This window comes from Manduca sexta, chromosome 26 (assembly GCF_014839805.1).
Source record: "Manduca sexta isolate Smith_Timp_Sample1 chromosome 26, JHU_Msex_v1.0, whole genome shotgun sequence".
Taxonomy (NCBI): Eukaryota; Metazoa; Arthropoda; class Insecta; order Lepidoptera; family Sphingidae; genus Manduca; species Manduca sexta.
Window position 1 is genome coordinate 534,941 of NC_051140.1, and position 21,536 is coordinate 556,476.

At 39.6% G+C, this 21,536-nt stretch overlaps 2 protein-coding genes across 2 annotated transcripts; one reads left to right on the forward strand and one right to left on the reverse strand.

The window, feature by feature from the left end:
* Positions 1-1,394: 1,394 nt before the first annotated feature.
* On the reverse strand, positions 1,395-21,028 carry LOC115454254 (U4/U6 small nuclear ribonucleoprotein Prp3). The gene is made up of 14 exons (XM_037443347.1): positions 20,640-21,028; positions 18,843-19,158; positions 18,261-18,456; positions 17,610-17,687; positions 16,811-16,932; positions 16,076-16,261; positions 15,378-15,505; positions 13,785-14,053; positions 7,331-7,478; positions 6,543-6,696; positions 6,339-6,394; positions 5,637-5,786; positions 4,662-4,794; positions 1,395-3,943 (listed from the first exon to the last, which is right to left on the reverse strand). Exons 1-14 carry the CDS (start codon positions 20,765-20,767, stop codon positions 3,830-3,832), a joined length of 2,178 nt encoding a protein of 725 aa, XP_037299244.1. The 5' UTR covers positions 20,768-21,028; the 3' UTR covers positions 1,395-3,829.
* On the forward strand, positions 11,018-13,035 carry LOC115452955 (DNA-directed RNA polymerase II subunit RPB1). Its single transcript, XM_030181580.2, has one exon. It carries the CDS (start codon positions 11,421-11,423, stop codon positions 12,330-12,332), a length of 912 nt encoding a protein of 303 aa, XP_030037440.1. The 5' UTR covers positions 11,018-11,420; the 3' UTR covers positions 12,333-13,035.
* Positions 21,029-21,536: the final 508 nt, after the last annotated feature.

Below are 21,536 nucleotides of genomic sequence, written 5' to 3' on the forward strand. Positions count from 1 at the left end.
GTTATTACTCGTTATATCGTTTGATAGTGATAGGAAGGAAATAATAAATAAACGATTACGATAATATAATGGGATTATGATAACTGTTACTTGTTAATTTCATTAAAGTATAGAGATACAAAGTGGGACATTCCCAGACTGGGATAAGATATTTTTGAACAAGGCGCAATTATATATACCAATTGCTGGACTTTTGTTACTTTCTAACGCTTAAAACCTAAGTAAATGCAACTAGGTCCTTGTGGACAGTCAAGTTCGTTTTAGTCCGAAGCAGAAAAAGAAACATCTTTGGTTCCTTAAGGTATCTGTACTTCAATTCCTAATTAAAAGCACATTAAGCTGTTGGTCCTGCACCTGATCTCTGTGGGGTTATGTCGGACTGCCGTCTCACCGGACTATAAGAGTAAAGGAATAGAGTCCTCCTGTATATTGCGCACACACTTGTGCACTATATTATCTCCTGCTTACGTGATAGATCTCCATTGAAATTGGCCAGGGCCGAAATTCGGCTAAGAGGGATTCATTGACTACTTTTCCTACTTACCACACTGATAAACGAGCTTCATAATATAAATATATATTTAGTATATTAATACATATATAAAATTATACAGTTTGATTATCCGAATAAACAGATTTTCCGAATGAACATTCTCGGATAATCGACGCTCCATTATAATTAAAACTGACGAGACGTCTAGCAAGCGACTCGTGTGTATGATGGACAATTCACTAAACATGGCGTAGAATTCGCGTAGCATGTGAAAGGAGCCTAACGTCACAGCACTTGGGTATCATTGACCGGTCGTCCGTTTGAACGAATAAATTAAGTCCACTTGTTTTTTGTGCAGCCAATATCGCTCTGAGTCACCGTACTAGGAACTTTAGTGACGCCATTTTAAATTGGAACAAAGCTCTCAAAGAGTTTGTTTTTCTTGTGAATGAATTATGTTTTATCTACAGCACTGATTCTCAGTGATCCCGGTGGACCCCCAGGGGTCCACGGAAGTCTCGGCGGGAGTCTACGTTAGCATGACTAAAAATGAGAGTTTACAATTCGTGAGCGTAACACGAAAATTTTATCTAGTTAGAAAGAACTAAAATGTTGGCTTGACTCCACCGATCAATAAAGGCAGATAATATTGATAGGGTTTGTAAGGCACGGTAACCCCAACATAACTGTCCGGTTGCCCAGTTAGTAATGCAAATTCTCCGCGAAACCAAAAAAACGGTCCACCGGAATACGAAAAATGACAATTGTCTATGAAAAAAAAATTGGGAACCTCTGCTCTGGAGAATATAAACTTTTAGGGCTTTTCTGTTTGTGGGTCGAAAGGTCCTGGGTTTCATTCCACCATTATACCCACGAAAGCGATTTATAATAAAACACAAAGTAATGCAAAAATCATTTATTATACATACAGTTATCGAATATTTCTAAATTCAAAGATTATACATAGGGAGAAACTACTTGAATCTAACTTGTACCACTCATCCCACAATTTAAGGGGCCCCTAATGACGTTGACTTCGCCGCGGCCTATATCCCCTTAAGTTGAGATTAAGGGCCGTATTAATAAATCAATCAACTTTGAGTAGGTAAACTATTTAATAAACAAAGCTTAAGTTGTTATTTAAGAGCTTGTTCTCAGCTGAGTCGGCATTGTTTTACAATCAAAACTTAGCTGTCAACATCGATAATACCACTTAAGATATGATTGGAGATGTTGTTGATATCCGTTGATTAAATAACGATCTTAAGAAGCTGATTTAATTTGACAGGCTCTCAGCTGATACTCAAGATGCTGCATGACAGGCTCTCAAGCTGGTATCGCACTGGAGAGCGAAACTGAGTTGCATCTATTAACACGACCCTAAGTGATTTTATGAGACGTAATCATCTCTTGAAGTTACTTCATTTTTCCGTCAAAATGCTAGACAGTTTCATACATATTTGACCAAAGATTCATCGCGTAATTATTTACAATAAATCGCCTTTGCACCGTATTTCGCGTCAAAATATAGAGAAGTTATATCTCTCACATCCTATGACATCATAACTACCCTAACTCTAGAATCATTGCATTAGTATCTCAAGAGAAATGCAATTTTTCAATGCATTTCTTATATACAGTGTCATTTTGACATTGCGTTGATAAATGGAACCACATACCTCTGCTAACATTGTGCCAAGAATAATCTATAATTATGAATATTTCCTCCAAAAAAACAATTTTACCTATCTGATTTTTTGATCATTTTGTAGTTTAGAACGAATAAGGCGCGTGTGTATTTCTGACTGAGAGTGATGTTGCCGCTGCGACGAATTCTCTAAGAGTAGTAGTAGTGGCATTAGGACGTGTAAAATTTAAATTACTTTTTATTGATGTTCATTTTGTTAGAAACTTACATTTTTATTTTACATCTATGGCTTGAGTAAGTAATTTCCAACAAGATAAGTATGTGGTTTCATTTAGTAACGCCATGTCGAATTTACTGTATATTTACATATTATATAAGCTCTCGCCTTTCGCCCTGAATCGGTAGGCAGAGGCGAAAATAATACCCCCAAAACACGCGGGTTACAAAAACATTAACCCTGATCTTACTTATTTATCAATACTCCTTTGCCCACGGCTTCGCTGGCATGGTAGGATATATTTTATATCCGCTCCGATTGCGAAAACCGTACACAAGATGTTAACACCTGCCATAGTGGCCCATGTAAGTGTTGCGTTCCGGGATCAGCCTGTGTACATCCGGTTCCAACAGGCCGGTATAATTGTTACGACTGCCGAGGGGTGATCATAAATACATTTAATTTTTCACATTAGTTCAGTGAATATCGTGACCATGACTTGAGCGAGTTTCTTCTAGAATAAGCATCCGAGTATCAGTTGAACTAAAAACCACAAGATTCGCCATAAGTTATCTCTATCCAAATTCGCTATCAATGACTTTAACCTGCTATAAATGACCATTAAACATCTGATTATCTAGCGAGCATTTTTGGGCACGTTGTGGTATAATAAGAAGTTATATAATTTTATGTTATAACCTTTTTGGTGTTTTGGTTCTTTATTAAAAAGAAATAGATTGTCAGAAGTTATTAAATTGTGTTCTCAATGAAATGGCTTTTCCTTGCGTATTTTAATAATTAGTATTAAAATATTACACACGTAAATATACATTATTGCCTCATTTTATGCAACTTTTTCATTTCTCAGTAGTATTACATGTATGCCATCTCTCTGCTATGTTGGTCGGCAAAAGCTATATTATGCAACGAAATGCATATTTTTTATGGATTAAGGACCTCGTCCCACTAACTGTTATAAACTACAAACAAAAACATTCGGCAACTAAAACCAATATTTCTCCACTAAAATGTGGGATATAATCCACCAGTTTTAGGGGGAAATTCACTAAGTTGGCAACACTGTTTGCCATAAAACAAACGTCTTTTTAGGCGAAAGTAAACACATTCAATAGAAATTATCCGTTAGAGAGTACTTAGACCATCAAGACAGGACGCGCCACGTGCTTATAGCCGCGAACAAAAAAGAACCGTTTATTTGAATGCAACTACTACATACACCTTAAATATTTATCTGTTTCACGCACACTTATTAACAAAATACATTTATAAACGTGTGCATGATCATTTCACACAGGATACGTTGGCAGAAAGGAAAGTTTATAACCGCGTCCCTTACATATTGTCTAAAGGTCAAAATCCTTCAACACTAAAAATGTTTTTTAATTTCTTTACATTCGCAGCACGTAACACTCGTGTGGGGTGAGTGTTGGTGACGTATCCCCGGTCTCCCCTAGGGTTCGTCGACCCCGGAGCCTAGAACTGCACTGCTGTAGGCCAGGTCCCAGTAGTGCTCCACTCCGTGCTTCTGGAAATGTTCCCGCGCTTGCTTCTCCGTCGGTATCACCTGGGATATTAAAGATTACTAAAATAATGTACAGTCAACGCCAATTGATTGTATACGTTGGCAAGACACACCCCTTTTATCCTCCAAGGGGTAGGCAGTGGCATAATTCGAGCAACCGCTTCCCGCCGTGCATATTCTACCCCATGATGTGATAGGGGCGAACCTATCACCATATCGGGCACAAATTCCTAACTCTGGGCTGATACTGAGTAGAGATACCCAATATCATTCACTGACCCGGGTACCGAACCCGAGCCCTCAACACTAAAGTCGTATCGTAATACAACTGCGCCACCGAGGCAGTCAATACAAGACGTGCCATATGAATTACTTTGTAATATATTCATTTGGTCTTTATCTGCATATACATTAATTTCCGGTTGGCTTTTTTTGAATCGTGCACGGTATAGTACCTCCACTACACCTGATGGTAGTGGAGTGGGGTCCAATATAATGTCGACTGACGAGAGATGATTACCCCTCGACAGTCGACACAATTATGCCGGCCTGTTGGATCGGGATATACACAGGCTGATCCCGGAACGCGACACTTACGTGAGCCACTATGGTGGGTTTTAACACATTGTGTACGGTGATCGCTATCCGGGCGGATATAATATCCTACCACTAGAAAAATCATTTTTGCAACATAACAAAGAAGTAACATAGGACCTTGTAATACTGAGTAAATTTAGCTTCGTGTATGACATCACCTCACCTTGAACTTGATGTCTCCGAATGCTCGCTGAGTGGTGATGCCCTCCCACACGAGGTGACAGCTGTTCGGCATCTCCGTCACGTCCGTGTTCTTCACCATGTCCTCCTCCCACTTGATCCTGTGCAGCATCAGTCTGGCGACAAAATGGATGGGTTAACTGTTGATGCCTTCGTGGTAATGTTGAGGGCAAGAGCGTCGCCAGCTTAGGGAGGGGGGGGGGTTATATGAAGATTGAAAAAAGTATGAATTGTAGCTGAAGTCGAGAGCACATGTTCCTCACCCGCTTTAACAATAACATAGAGCAGAGCGTAATCAAGCGCACCTAAGGAATATTAGGAATGGAATTGGTGAATTCATTCTAGTTTCCACTTTCCACGTACGGGAATAATCGATGAAGCAAGTCGAATCAAAGACTTAGGACTTTGGTTGCTTTGCATTTGACAACTTTTTTAAAATCTCTAGAGAAGAGGGGGCCTTGACAACGCCCTTGGTTGAAGGTATATGGGAATTATGTTTAAATACGCTCATTGGTCTTTTGGTGGTGACATGACGGCTTTAGGAGGTCGCGCTTCCAAGACCCATGAAGAAAACACATCACCCTCATCGTCAATCCGGTAACACTGCTGAGCGGTGGAATGGTAGTCGCTGGGTTTGATTCCAGTAAGAACAGTAGTAATATAAGCGGGAAAAACCTAGTTAGGTGTGGAACGGACTACTGCGACGAATGGACGCAGCTTCGAATCCCTTCTCTCTCAAAATGGGCAGTCAACGAACTTAGTTTTACTGTTCTTTAATATAATATCAGCCCCGTATTATATACTGTCCCGCTGGGCACGGGGCTCCTCTACTACTGAGAGGGATTAGACCTAAGTCCAACACGCTGACCTAGTGCGGATTGGTAGACTTCAAACACCCTCAAAATCTGGAATTCCTCACGTAACATTTAGTGTATCCAGCGCGTGGACTGGCCCGTACCTCTTGTACTTGGCGTGTTGCTTGGGCCCGCCCTCCACGACGACGACGCAGCAGCCGCGGTGCAGCACCACGCAGCCCGTCATGTGCAGCTGCTGCGCGTTCACCTCCACCTTGAACTTGGCGGCCGCACACTCGAACAGGTCCTTCACTCTGCACACAACACACATCACTCATGTATCTATTAAAATTTAAAAATACATTTTGAGTAATGATTTCTTATGTTTACGCGAATGTTAGACATTGAAATTAAACTACTTTTCGAATTCTATCGCGATTTTTTATATTTCAGTTTTCTCCCGACGTTTAGAAGACTTTGCAGCCTTCATGGTCACGGGGGGGACTGAGGTGTTGTTCATCCGCAAAGTCAATCAAGTACATTTTACAATTATACAACTTTTTAAAATGTTAGCTGTTGGTGGTCCGATCTGCGCAGAATAAGCTCAAATCAATACATTTTAAAGTTCATAATTTTCCAAAATTATTTCTGGTCCATTAAAATCGCTCTCAAATGGCTGCCGGTAACAGTTGACAGTCAAGTTATCGAATTAATATCATTTTGGAAATAACTTCTAAAAACAACACCCTCTATATGGATAAAATATTTTTGTAACACCCTGTATAATATTGACCAGTATTTTTCTGATGTTCTTCTACACGAGACAAAGTCGCGATGGGTCGCTAGTTATATAATTAAATACACACCTATATACAGCCACATGGACGCCCATTGAAGTATCTTCTCTTATCTTTCTGTCCACCTGGAAATTAACAATTATTGTAACTTACTAAGTTTTAAATAGCATCTTAAAAGCAACGCACCATGGCTTAAAGAGAAATATTGTATGGTATCGTGTACGATTCCAGATACTTCTCTTTATTAACTCTATTATAAGACCAAGTCCTGACCTTCTCCCTTTTCTGTTCCTTGGTGAGCGCCCTCGCCTTGTTGGCCTCCAGATGCGTCTTCTGTCGCTTGGCGATCTGCTCCCGGACCTTGGCTTCGATGGCGGTGGGGTCCTGCACCGCCTCCGTACCCAGCGCGCGCATCAGGTTCGATATTCTGTTCAAAAGATGGTATATAATTAATTGATTGATTCCTTCTTAGTCAAATTTCGATCACGACGGAAAACCTCAACGGAGATCAGCCACGCAGGAGATATTATAGTGCACAAGTGAGTGTGCAATACACAAGCACTCTCTGTTCCTTCACTCTCATAGTCCGGTGAGACAATCCGACATGACCGAAGAGAGATCAGGCGCAGGACCAACAATCTACAGCATGAAAACAACACAAGTCATGAGCACGAATGAACAGTGGTGGGATGGACTCACGTTTGCAAATTGGATGAAAGGTTAATAATATGGCATGTGTATTGTGTAAGCCAATAGCAGGGGCGTAGCTACCGCTGTATCAGTGATACAGGGCCCCTGAGTTTTGGGGCCCCTATTGGCCCATACATACATTAAACTAAGCAGGCGCTCAAATTTCGCACTGCCCTGAAGAGCCCCGCACCAAATATTGATATAGGACCCCTCTATAGCAAGCTACACTACTAGCCAATAGACAACGAGCATTAATTGAGCAACCAATCGCGCGAGACTTCGTTTCTTATGACTCAAACCGACCAATCACGAGTGTGCTCACGACTCGTGCCTCTCTCAGTTTGTACATATATTTCGTTAGCAAGTCTGACCTGAGCTTGGGTTCTGGCGGCGCCTCGAGTCCGAGCCGCACCTTCTCCTGCTCCTCCTTCCACGCCTCGCGCCGACTCTGCCGCCGCAGCTTCTTGCGCTCCTTCTTCGTCAGGAACACCGGCATGTATGTCGGCTTCAGTGGCTCCGCTGTTGGGGAAAAATATATTTGCTCACACCAATAAAGTGGAAAAGTATAGCGAAACATATACCGGAAAATCGAGAGAAGGCGGATCCTGGAGATTAAGGAATTACTATGCTTATTTTAAAATAATTCTCTGTTAGGCTACGTAGTGAGGATGAGAGAAGATCGATGTACCAAACACACGTGGATATATGGCAACTCCGGACAGGGGCCTGTGGAGAGAGATTCCACTGGAGAGAGCAACCAGTGGAACATTTTCGCAACTCCGAAGCGTCCCATAGCAAGAAATAGGGTCAGAAGAAATAGGTCCATTGGTGTCGGAGGCCAGGTCCCACCTAGGTGCCTTTTTAACTAATTACCTGTGACTCCATGCGTGAAGTAGTTTTTCCTATAAAACTTTTCTGGAATAAGAAGTAGCCTATAACACTCGGGGGTAATATAGCTTCCTATTATTGTTTTTTTTTTATTGCGTTGAATGTCAAGATTAGCTTGGCGTTCGCCCGTTGGCCAACAATACGACCGCCCATAAACAGTAGAAACACCATCTAACACCTTGAATTACAAAGTATTGTTTGGTATTCCACTGCGCTCAACATCCTGAGACATGAGGTGTTAACTGTCATTATGTCCAGAAGTTACACTGGCTACAATATCCTTCAAACCTGAACACAACAGTGACTACACACTGCTGCTTGGCGGCAGAAATAGACATGCAATGGTACCTACCCAGGCAGAATGTCACATATAACAGACCTAATATCAGTATTAGGGAAATAATTTTCAAAATCGGTTCAATGGTTCTATAGATTAGCGCGTACTAACTAACAAACAAACTCATATATCATATTAGTATAGATTAATTTATTATTACGCGTTACGTTATTTCTATTTAACAAGAATTGTTGTTCATTTATATTTATCTAGTTATTGCCCGCGGCTCCGCCCGCATGATAAAGTTTTCAGGGATAAAAGTCCCGTTTAATATTTTCCGCGGGATATAACGTAGCCTGTATCACTCAGACTCACTGACTGACTCGGGTTCGAATCCCGGGTCGGAAAAAGTAATATTTGAGTTTTTCTGCTCAGTATCAGCCCGGCGTCTGGAATTTGTGCCCGATATGGCGGTAGGCTCGCCCCCTGTCACATCATGGGACGGAACACATTTGGCGAAAAGTGGGTACCTTGGTTTCCTCAGCCTATACCCCTTCGGGGATAAATGCATGATGTTTAAAATAAAGGAGTAATAAAGCTTCCTATAAAAGATAAGAACAAAATCGTTTTTTAGTAATTCCTGAGATTAGCGCGTTCAAACAAACAAACTCTTTAGCTTTATGTATAAGTATAGATTTTAAACATTGAATCAGGGTTATTTTACAGATGTATTCTAAGGAACTATTTGCGGTTTACAACACAATTTACGATATCTATTTATTAATAACTTAATTAATACTACAGCCTTTACTCGTGGCTTTGTCCGTAAACCATGTTTATAAAGTAATTTTTTTTAACAATGTTTTTTAAAGTAATACTTTGATCATATTGTGTTACAATAATAATGAAAAAAATAATTGAAAATATAAAAAAAATTGGTGATGATGAACACAATATTTTTTAAGTGATAATATGTACCTTCACATATTGTAATACGTTTTAAAATAGGATGAAGTATTAAATCGTGAATGTCTGCGCATATATAAACATCTCACAAACAAACATAAATACATTAATAATATCATGTACATATCAAGACAATGTGACTCAAACACAATAACATTGATATTGGCGTTCCTTAGGGAAATAAGAAAACCCATTTAAACGACACCTTTAGAATTGGGACCTCCTGCTAAGATTTTGATATCCAGTCATAACAAAAAATGAATTTTCCACTTAAAGACACACACACACACATACATACACATCACGCATTTATCCCCGAAGGGATATGCGGAGGCGCAACCAGTGTGTTTCGTCCCATGATGTGATAGGAGGCGAGCCTATCGCCATATCGAGCACAAATTCCAGACTCCGGTCTGATACCGAGCAGAAAAAACCCAAATATCACTTTGCCCGACCCGGGCTTCGAATTTCGAACCCAGGACCTCAGAGCGCTGTCGTACCGCGCATGCAGTACAACTATGCCACCGAGGCAGTCAACTTCTAAATACTACGAATAATACCTTATGTAGCATGATGGCCTAGTGTAGGAACGGATTGCCAAAACCAATCCGCAAGTTCATGAAACCATTGTTTTTTTCGTGATAATTTTTATTGTTTTATTTTGTTATTTTTTTTCACTCAGTCGTATTGGTGTGTTTTCATTGTAAACTTTTGTGATACTTTATTGATAAATAAATAAATTAATAATCCAATGCACACATCGCTGACTATTCGAAATTACTTATAAATATTGAAATGTAATGAAATGACATAATTTATTTGTATATGTAAAATGTTATACATTATTTAGATTCCGTTAATATTAACTCTATCACTAGTTCAAAAAGCAGTTCTCACCAGAGAAAAACGGACAAGAAACTTCCATGGTGACAACGTAGGTATACAAATTTTGTTACGACCGGTTGAATAATCAAACCATGAATCCCACTCATTTTTTTAATTCGTTAGGATACTCAGAGAGCCCCCTGACTCCTTCTTCCTTGCAATAAAGCAAAGAGAGGCGTGGGCATTTCTATTTTAAGTAACAGGGTGGCGTGCCGAAATACTTTGGGAGCACCTGACCTAAACCCTCTCAGTAGTAGAGAGCCCCTATAAAAGTGACACATTTTTTTTATAAGTGCACGGCCGTGATCCTTCTGCACCCTATGGTGAGTGGAGTGGAATAAATTAGAACGTCGACTGACGAGAGATGATCAACTCTCGGCAGTCGACACAATAGGGTACCGGACTCATTTTTGTTCTTAACAATTATCAAATATTTACATAATATAAATTATAACACAGAAGAAATTATTAAAATCCGGTGAAAAATCAACAAGTTATAAGTCTTTGAATTTCGGTGGAAGGGGTAATTAACAAGAAACAGAAAAGAGACAAAATACCCACATATGACGTCATCGGGTATTACGACGCGTGCGAAAGAAAGAGATGAAGCGATATCCCCACATCGCGCCCACTTCTGCACATTACAATATTTTAAATATGAATTACTCGCTCATTTTGTAACCTATTTTTATGCTGTTTTCACAGAAGTGCTTCTTTTTCGTATTAAAAGCCATTACATATAGTATAATGTACAAAATCAAGCATAGGCCGGTCCCCTATTATGGCGGCCTGTTAGTACTAGATATACACAGGCTGCTACCGGAACGCGACACTTTTTTGAACCACTATAGCGGGTTTTAACACGTTGTGTACGGTGATCGCTATCCGGGCGGAAATAAAATACAGCCTACGTTGCTGGTAGATGCTAGACTTAGAATTTACTACAGAACCCAACAAACACGCAGATTTTCATCACAATATTACAATCCGCGCGTCCGAAGTTCATGACACAGGTCGCTGCTGATAAGCGCGCATAAAACTGATGTAGCTGTTTCAAATAAATCATACGCTATTAGCGTCTTAGTCTAGCGTGGTATTCGTGCAAAATTGTGAAAATAGTTATTTATTAGTGACGAATATAGTTTTGCAGTGATTAGTTGATATATTCAAACAAATTCGTTGATATCCAACGTTTACAATTAAAATAACATTTCGGAATAAAATTACACAATAGCTATTTTAGAACATGGTTCAAGATAATGGAACTATAAAAAACTAACGGAAATATGTATTGTACATTAAAATAAGTTACAGTGAAGTGAAAACCCACAAAAAAAACGTTACAAACATCAAGAAAACCAAACGAAAAATATTTTCATATTTGATAAGCTAACAGCGCCATCTAGGCTTCAGTTTTGGAACTAATCAGTGACGTAAACAAGAAAATGTACGGACTATACATCATCTTCGGTGTGATCAACATCCTGGCCATCATCAATGACTACAATATACCTAATACGCCTGAATTGAGGGACATAAGGGTCAGAAGGAGCGCGCAAATTGAACCGTATACTACAGGAGATAAGGGTCACAATTCGAATCTCGATGTAAAAAGAATTTTCAATGGACAGTACTTTAAGGAACGGGTTAAGAGAAATTACCCGGTATACCCGCAAACCGGATATGTGAATCAAGTTAACACATCATGGAATTATGGAAATTCCTACCCGGGTTATTATAACGGGAATATGAATACATCCGGATCAAACGGATATAACACCGCGAGTGGAAGCAACCCAAACGGCGTTTACTACAACGGTTATCCGGGTGTTCCGTATTATCGACAAAATCCGAATAACAATACGTACCCGGGTTATCGGTATCCGATTTATGCACCGTATCCGAACAATACAGATGCAAAGTACAACGTATACTATCCTAGCTATGCTCAGTTTCTAAACAACACATACCCGGGATTCAACGTAAACCCGGGCAACGGCACATACCCGGGTCATGACGGGACTCCGCGTAACCAATATAGCACAAATCCTGCCAACAACCCATACCCAGTTTACAGCCGAAACCCGGGCAAAAACCCATACCCGGTTTACCCCCAAAACCCGGGCTACAATCCATATCCGGGTTCCAGCTCAAACGCTAACTATAATGCAAACACGTACAGCCCGTACAGCCCAGGATATCCCACACCCGTCCCAGCAGCCGGATATAGCGCACCGAACGTTACGTCGACAACGCCTCGCATCGACAAATCTTGCATAATATGCAACATAGGGTGTCCACAGTTCATGAAAAGGATGGGAATACTTTGCGTCAATGACGACGACGACTACAGTTAGTGACCATACATGATTGATTATTGAGGATATATTTTTCATTAATTTTATATTTGTAAATGATATTTCGCACTATGCTTCAGAGAAGGAAGAGCAGTGACAAATAACTTTTAGATGATAACTGAATTAAAATTAATGTGCCTAATTGACTGACGTAATTAAATTCCAATTCTATTTCCAATGGTGGTTAAGAATTACTTATATTACTCATGGTTGTAGTTATAATAATTAGATTGCGATTTACTGTACAGGATAATTTTGACATTGCTTTAATAGCGCTAGAGTTTAGATGAAAATTACCCTCAAGCATTCGCTGTTTGGTACATGCTGATCTAGATCCTATAGGCACTGTTGTGATGGGACTTATGCCATCCACACTGGGCTAGTAACTGAGTACTTGTGTTTTTAGGTATTACTTAATAAAATTGTATAATTATTTCTTATGTTTACCTGAATGTTAGACTTTAAAATAAAACTATTTTTCAGGTGACTACTCAGTGACCCCAACTTTATTTTCCCCCTATTTAATAAGTAGTTAAATTTATTGTAAATTATGTTTACTAGCCAACCTGCGGCCAATAATGTTTTCAAAATCCTCTAAATACAGTGTAGAAAGAACTGCTTAATAGTTTTATCTTTATGTTTAACACATCCATGTGCGACATTAATTTAATTGCATTTTGATTGAATAAATAATTTTATTTGACATGATTTTTTTACTGCACCTTTGATATTCTAAATTACTAAACAAGGTGTTAAGAAGGGTGGGTACCTTGATACATTACGGGGCGGGTAATGGAGAATGTTATATTTATACAGAACTAGTTGACCCGACAGACGTTGTCCTGTCTTAACTATGTATGCCCGCGCGCATTCTGTCGATCGCTGACAGTTATTTCAAACTACTGACAGTTATGTAAAATTAACATTGTCGTTAAGTTTTATTAAATTTTATAATTTTCCGCGCAATTTTTTGAATTCTTTCTTTCATAAGAACCTTCTCCTGACAATAACAAACACAACAAAATAGTGAAATCGGTCCAGCCGCTCACGCGTGATGGCGTGACCAAGGGAAATAGGGATTCATTTTTATATATATATAGGACTAGAAGATAGATATGTGTGTTTAGTACATACGGCGATAGCCTAGTTGGGAGTGGAATGAAGTACCGAGACAAATGTCCGTAGGTTCAAAAGACAAGGTCACACACCTCTGCCTTGTTTAAAGTTATGTGTATATTCTTTATCAGTCAATGAAAAACATTGTAAGGAAACCTGCAAACCTGAGTTTTGTATAAGGATTTTGAAGGTATAAGAAATCTGGCAATTCGCACTAGGCTAGCCTGGTGGACCTATATCCTCTCCACTAGGCCAGCATAGCAGACTGAGGCTTAAACCCTCTCAGTAGTAGAGGAGTGCCCAACAGTGGGACAGTATATATACAATGGTACGTACTGGGCGGGCGCAGCTGCTGCGGGTGCTCGACGAGGTTGGTGATGGCGTCCTCGTTGAGGTTGTCGATGATGTCGTCGGCGCCGACGTTGCACGCGTCGACACGCTGCGTGTCGGTGCGGGTGTCGGCGAGTGTGTCGGCGTGCGTGTCGGCGCACGCGTCGGCGTGTGTGTTCGCGTGCGTGTCGGCGTGTGTGTCGGCGGCGCGGGGCACGCTGCGCTGGCGCTTCACCTCGCGCTCCTCAGGGGTCATCAGGATCACGCTGTCCCACCTGCATTTAATCAATTAATTATTATTCTGTCTCTACTACAAGATACGGTCTTATGTTTGTGTGGGTATGTTATGTTTATTTCTATTAGCATTGTTTTATACTTATGTGGAGGAACATGTAGTTAATATAAGTGGGTATTAGGAGATTTTAACATCTCATATTGCAGGTTTTCGAGACCAACACAAAGTGATCAGTGCTTGGTTATAAAAAATAATAATAATAATCCAACACAAAAAAAGTGAAATATAAAAAATATTTTTTGTTTGTTTGTCATTTAACGTTATTCTAAGTACATAGTAATATTTTTACCCAGGCGTCCTCACGTCAGGGGACTGAACCCTGAACCAAGGCTTTGAAAATACTTCTTTAGGGGTTCTAGATAATTATAATAAAGTAAAATGACCAACGCATTTTATTTTTTAGAGGTATTTTGTGTCAGTGATTATTAAAATTTCAAACATTATTAATCAACTTCAAAAAAGGAAGAGTTTTTTTCTTTCATTTTTATTACCTCAAAACTCAACAATTTATTAACCGATTTGGATTTATTTTTTTCTCCACAAAATGCCTCTATCATCCTCTATCTGAGACCTACTCATTGAGACCATTCGTGTGAGCCCAAACACGCCACATCTACTGTAACTTGCTGAGGAGTTGGGTATCCTGCAGACCACTTGACGCTGTCACATATACGACCACGCTGTTGAAGATTTTATATACCTATTATATCAATTTAGCTGGCTGATATTGAAAATGTCACTGTGATTTCCATAACAATGGAAAAATAGCAACAAGAAAAATGGTGTTACAATGGGTGTTTCTGTTATACATTTGATGTAGCAACCTAACCAAACCTGACCACCCTCTAGACAAATCTTGTGCGCTTGGTCTCCACACCAAATGCACGCCCATGGAAATTGGCCGCGACCCTAGGCACACAGTCCGTGTGTATATCTCATGGTTGCTAAGTTCACATTGAGGTCTATAAGGGTACGTGAACATTTCTCCTCCCTTACCCTTCCAACCATCCTAATAACTCCTACTCCTTCCTCTTCTCTTCCTTTCCTCTATCCCCTCCCTTCTTCCTCCCGGGCCCTAAGATCGAGTAGCTGCATGCTGCCAGTGAACCTTCAACTGACACATCCAGTGATTGCGGTAGGGCCCACCAACTCATCATGGGACTGCCGTGGTTGCTAAGCCGGGGGATCGCTTGTACACTGTTAGCAGGATACCCCCGGAGGTAACCGCGGCAGTACCTAAAAAAAAATCCCAACCTAGCACATGCAAGCTAAGTGGGTTAATCAATATATTCCACGATACTGACCACTCGATATCCGGCACCCTGTCGGAGTCTGGCGTGTCGGCAGCAAGCAGCGCCAGCTTGGTGGCGGACGAGATGCCCGTCTTGCGAGCTATCTGCGAGATCTCGTTCTGCAGCTTCTCCAGCTGGGCCTGTGGGAATGAAGGTCACATTGTTATGGAATATATAGAGAATAATTTTATATCAATATATTATTTAATACTCTGGTTTTGTATTTAATGTGAAAAATATGTATCCTTTTTCCATACATGGAATGACTTCTACATTTTACTTTGCTGAAGCAGATTGAATTTCTCAGTTTCGTTGGTCTGAGTTCTATTCGTGTTCTTCAAGCGGGACGTGAAGAAGCAACTATGCATGCCGGCATAATTGTGTCGACTGTCCAGGGATGCTTGAATGTTTTACCGATTGGCACATTCTTTGGGCTTAACATCAGGTGCAGTAAAGCTACTTTGGCAAGCAAGATAAGATAGAATGATTATCATAACTCGGCTTAAATTGAGGTAGCCACCTGGTCGTGGCAGTATGGACATGGCATCAGTGTTTTTTTCTATAAGGGCGAGACAAAAAGACCCCACTTCATCTGATGGTAACTAAAATACAGTCCAATAGAATTTCGACTGACGAGATATCACTCAACAGTCTGTTGGAACCTTAGTTTGTTCCCCTTCATGGACAATAAAGGTTTCTTCCTGAGTTACCTTCATCCTGAGCCGCTCTGCCATGACGGTGAACTTGCCGGGCTCGTGGAAGCGCAGCTGGCGGCGCGTGCGCACGGGCGGCTTGGCGGGCACGCGCGGGTCGTTCCACGCCGCCTCCAGCGGCTCGCCCGCGCTCAGCGACAGCTGCGCGCGGAACTCCTCGCGACGCTTCGCGCGGATGTTCGCCTGCGGGGGGGGGGGGGGGGGGGGGCATAGACCATATACATGGTGAAGGATACTCTGAAGTCATGCAAACTGTTTCTGATGTGAGTGATGTTTAAAACACTAAATGATAAACTTGTTTAAATAATTGTTAACCTACAAATAATAGAAAAAGTAATACAAGTTTAAAATAAGTTTATAATTAACACTGTCTCCAAATAAATCTTTAATGTGCATATAAACATAAAAACACGAATTGGAAAGAAAATTACATTGCTCATGTTTCAATAATTTCTTATTAATTAAGAACATTCTAAATATTAAATCAATTCTCAAAAAAATAAATAGCGGGTCTTTTATCCCGGATTTTTTTTTTGCTGATACCGCGAACAATCTGTTATGGAGATAGTTTGACACCCTGATATTCTGCTACCAAGGCGGAGCCGAGGCAAGTCGCTCGTCTTAGATAAAACATTATTTGAGATACAAAAGAAAAGTACAATTGACACATCATCATAGACCTTGAAATCTATGTCCAATTATAATATGAAGCTAGACCTGCCCCCCACTGACCTTCAAGGTGGGCGCGACGTGCGTGAGCTGGACTCGCTTGCCGGAGGTGTCGATGGTGCGCCCCTCGCGGTCCAGGATGAGCGGCGCGGGGCCCGTCGGACCCGCCGGCACCAGCGCGCCACCTGCACCATGGAGATCATTATTGCTGATGAAACAAATCTAGTAATATTTGTATCCATCAAAATAGTGACCACCATGTATATGAATCCTTCCTAGCCGAATTCCGGCCAGCGTGGTCAATCTCAACGAAGGATCAACCAGGTATGCAGAGACTATATAGTACACAAGCACTCTCTCTTCCTTCACTCCCATAGTCTGATGAAATGGCAATCCGACATGACCAGAGAGAGATCAGGCGCAGAACTAACAGCTTTTCGTGCTCTCCGAGGCACGGGGTATCACACCGCCAATCACCTGACTCCAGGTTACGACAGAGTAATTTTTAAGATGGAAAAATCCAATCACAATTATTTCGGTCCGACCCGGGATTCGAACCCAGGACCTCAGATCGATAGTCGTACTTATACCGCGTACGCATTACAACTGCGCCACCTGGATAACAAAATAATGACCACCATACACAAGGTGTAACACTCATAGTGGCCCATCTATCGCGTTTTGGAATCAGTTGTATAGCAGCGTATCAGCTCTTGGCAGTTGATAGTCTATCTGAACATCACTCCAATTACCACCAGGTGTAAGAGAGTCACAATACTTTGCCCATATGAAAAAAAATGATACGAAAATTACCCAAAGTACCACATTTAATAATATAAAAACAACAAAAAAGAAAACCCACCCGCCAGCTTCCTTTGTATCCTGGCCTGCAACTCCGCTATCTTCCTCTGCTTCTCCAACTCTTCGTGACTGATTGCAGCTATAGATAAAATAAATAGTTACTAACATTGCATGTCTGTTATTTATGATTTAGGTTAATGGTCTGTATATGATGTAGGGATCAAATGCTTTATATATTTCCATCATTAACACATTGACTGCTGCGCTAAAACAATTAACGACCAGTGCGGCACACCACGAACGAGATGTTGTCCCGCACTGACGTCTGGTTACACAAAGCGAGTGAGTGAGATAGTCTTTTTTACAACACTCCATTTATGTGCTAACCAAACGAAAAACACATTTGGTGAAGCCGTGTTAACACCAGAAAATGCAGCATAAAATTAATATCTAGCATTTTATTTAAGCATAATATATTTCTACTTCAATTACAATCAATTTTAACTCCTTTTATTTTCTAGGTTTTTATATTTGTATATAACATCAGAGGCAGACTTTGGCCTTACGAGGTGCTTTGGAGGTACATTTTTTACGATCTTACCAACTGTTAAAACCAGCAAACTATTTTTTTACTTCGCCCGGGGCCTCGCGTCCTTTAAAGCCGCCAGCATATAACATATTGTACAAATCATACATTAAGGCTATCAAGTACCTGGTTTGGAGTACAGCACCGGTTTGATAACGCTTGGTGGTGGGATCGCGTTGTTTTGCTGCATCTGCACCTTGAGATGCTGCGCGGCTGCCACGGCCGCGTTCACGCTCGGCTTCTGCTCTTGAGAGCCGCCCTTCATCGCGACCAGCGCGCGCTTGCGCTCCTCTATCTCCTTCTGAGCGTTCGCCATCATTAGCTGGAAAAGATGGTTATTAAGAAATATTTCTTGGAATTTTTATTTGTGACAATATAAGAATGATGGCTTTGGAATGTAAATTAAAGAGGCATTTTGATATCCACCAACTCCACTTGTTTAACCAAAACAACAATATTCTTCTCATAGGCCACAAGAAAAAAACTATAAACCATATGCAAGAGCAAACCTCACAGACATTTCCTGACAAACAGGGTGATAAAAGTGTGGAACAAGCCTCCACAAGATGGTCTCATCAGAAAATGTAAACAAGATTGAAAAGCGGCTCAATATCCATCTTAGCAAATGAAACCATGGTAGAAAATTGCAGACATTATAAGCCGAACAAACTGCCTGCTGATAATAATATAGTGAATGTAGACACCCACCTTAATCCTATCCGCACTGAGCACAGCTATCTTTGAACCCACAGTCTCCCCTTCTGGCAACAGGGACGGCAGCTCCATCCCATTACCCAACTTGTCTTCAGCCTCCTTCCTCCTCTCCTCTCCTCTATCTCGATCATCGTCATGTCTCGACCTCTTGAAGTCCCTATCTCTATCTGATGAGTCATGCTTTCGTTTCTGTGATTTTGAAGATGAGGCCAACTCCAGTCCTAATGCTATGACTTTGTCGGCTAACTTATTCGCCTTTTTTGGATCTATGTGAGATGATATCCTGTCTATGATCTTTCTGCGTTCATATCTGGAATAGAGGGTAAAAATAAGTATTAAATAATAATTATTATGAAAGTAAATGAAAGTTATTACATGCCTAATAATTCTACTTCAAAGACATCTGTCTTGTCTTTGATGATGACTTAATTTTTTCATAGAACACCCATAAATTACACATCTGTACTATTGTCAAAAGCTAAAGAGTTTGTTTGTTCGTACATGCTAATCTGAGGAATAGGATCGAATTGAAAAAAAACTCTGATGTTGTATAGCATATTTATCAAGGAACGCTATAGGTTATATAACACCACACTATGACCAATAGGTGCAGAGCATCTATGAAAAATGTTGAAAAATGAGTCCCATTGTGAGTGCTGCATAAACGGTTAAACAGGGAGTCTTTCAAGCGGGCAAAGCCGTGGTCAAAAGCTATTACCAATATATATTTGGACATATTCTATGTTTAATGTTTTATTTCCCCCGATAAACTTTAATGTATACACAATTTTTACTAACCAAAAAAGGAGCAGGTTCTAAATTTTATGTATATTTTTTTATGTTTTTTACCTAAAAACTCAGTTATTTATTAACAGATTTGAAAGACAAAATTATTTGGGAAAATACACTTCCAAATTGGCCACAATGAATATAAAAAAAAATGGCTCATTAGATACTTTTTAAACTAAAAAAACTAGAATAAGCATGCCAACCAAGGAAATGAAACTGTGAATTTGGTTTCCTGTGTTTTACAGTTTTTGACTCTACGTCTAAATTATTTTTATTAATTTATTAGAGACACCATTAGATAATACACACATTACATTTTTTTAATAAAAAGGTATTTATTATAAGAGCATATACAGTATAACATCACTTTTCTCTCCTCTGGGATAGACAGAGATGCAATACCTCAGTTGAATAGTAGTACCACATGCATAAAATAACTACGCCATTAAAGCAGTCTATTCCTTACTAGCACAAGATGGCTATAAATAAAATCATTTTAAAAAAAATTAAACCACCTTAAAACCAAATTATAATTTAAGGTTACTTATATACTGGTTACCAATTTTTGAATCAGTGACTAAAGAAAATTGCTAGCTAAGCTAGATAAATACATACAAAAACAATGTCTGATTTAAATGATGCACCAACTCCAAAATTGGTACCAAGTAATTTGTTTTTTATTTTAGTGGTTTTTGAATACAGTATTTTTTTAATAGTGTGAATCCCTATTCACTATCAAATCATTATTAATTATCTAACTAATCTGCTCCCTATAATATAGGACATATATAAAATTAGAGAAATTATAAATTTTTCTACAACCCTAGCCCAATATAGTTTGACAGATTTTAACACAAATCAGTATATTACACTCTCAGATTTGTTGATTCACTCAATGTTAAAACGATAACTGACACCCTAGGTCTACACAAGCACCCTCATAAACGTTTGGTGTATATTTTATGACACAACCCAAGGTTATTTACAAATAAAAGAACGAACCCATTGGTGAGACAAGTGGAAACGACAGCGAGCAGGGAGCTGTCCGATTTCCCGATGGTCCTGTATATAGCGCGGTCCAGCAATGTACGCAGTTCCTCCACCTCCCGCCGGGACAGTTGGAGCGACATAATTACAACTAACAATGATAACTACACAACACTTCACAAGACTAGATGATGTTGAGGTTATAATACTTTAAAACCTATGTTTTATGAGTTTCTCAAAATTTGTTTGACATTAAATTCATATATTTTTGTTTGCTATGCACTAATCAAATGTAATATTACATTTTTATGTAAAATAATACAAAAATTCACGATTATTGATGCTTCTTCGCACTGACGTAAACAACGAGCATAGACATTGTGAGTTACCAATTTATTTAGCTATTTTCCCACTTATTGTCACATAATCTTTAAATAAAAAAAGAACAATAAACACAATTAATGGTGGTCTTGTTGATCTATCCAATATCTTCCAGATGACTATGGTTGGACATTAAAAAAGGAGATAGAAAGGACAGTCCATTCAATCCAACAATTTAGAGTTATTAAAAAAAATACTACAATAGGTCATACTCATAGTAATGCAAAATTCTATTACATTTAATATTTCAACTACATTCAATTATTATAATTGTGAAATATTTCACCATTTAGTAAGTAGCGCGGGTTCATAGTTTATACGGGCACATAGTCTTAAAATATTTAAAATTAAATATGCGACACTATAAATGTAAGAGTTTAGTATACGATACACTTTAATACAAAAAACACTTTAGAACTGTGAACATGCATTTCAGTTGCTGCCTTCTGATAACATACACAATATGTCACGTCACATTATCGGCAAAATTAAATCCCAAACATGTAAATATTATTTTAAAATGGTATCATC

What these genes read in the sequence shown, in the direction of transcription:
- LOC115452955 (XM_030181580.2), top strand. Translation starts at nt 11,421, where the DNA reads ATGTACGGACTATACATCATCTTCGGTGTGATCAACATCCTGGCCATC.
- LOC115454254 (XM_037443347.1), bottom strand. Translation starts at nt 20,767, where the DNA reads ATGTCGCTCCAACTGTCCCGGCGGGAGGTGGAGGAACTGCGTACATTG. An exon ending in ACGTCGCGCCCACCTTGAAG is followed by an intron (nt 16,262 to 16,810) that starts GTCAGTGGGGGG and finishes CCCCCCCCGCAG; the next exon opens with GCGAACATCCGCGCGAAGCG. An exon ending in CCGCCAGAACCCAAGCTCAG is followed by an intron (nt 6,697 to 7,330) that starts GTCAGACTTGCT and finishes TCTTTTGAACAG; the next exon opens with AATATCGAACCTGATGCGCG.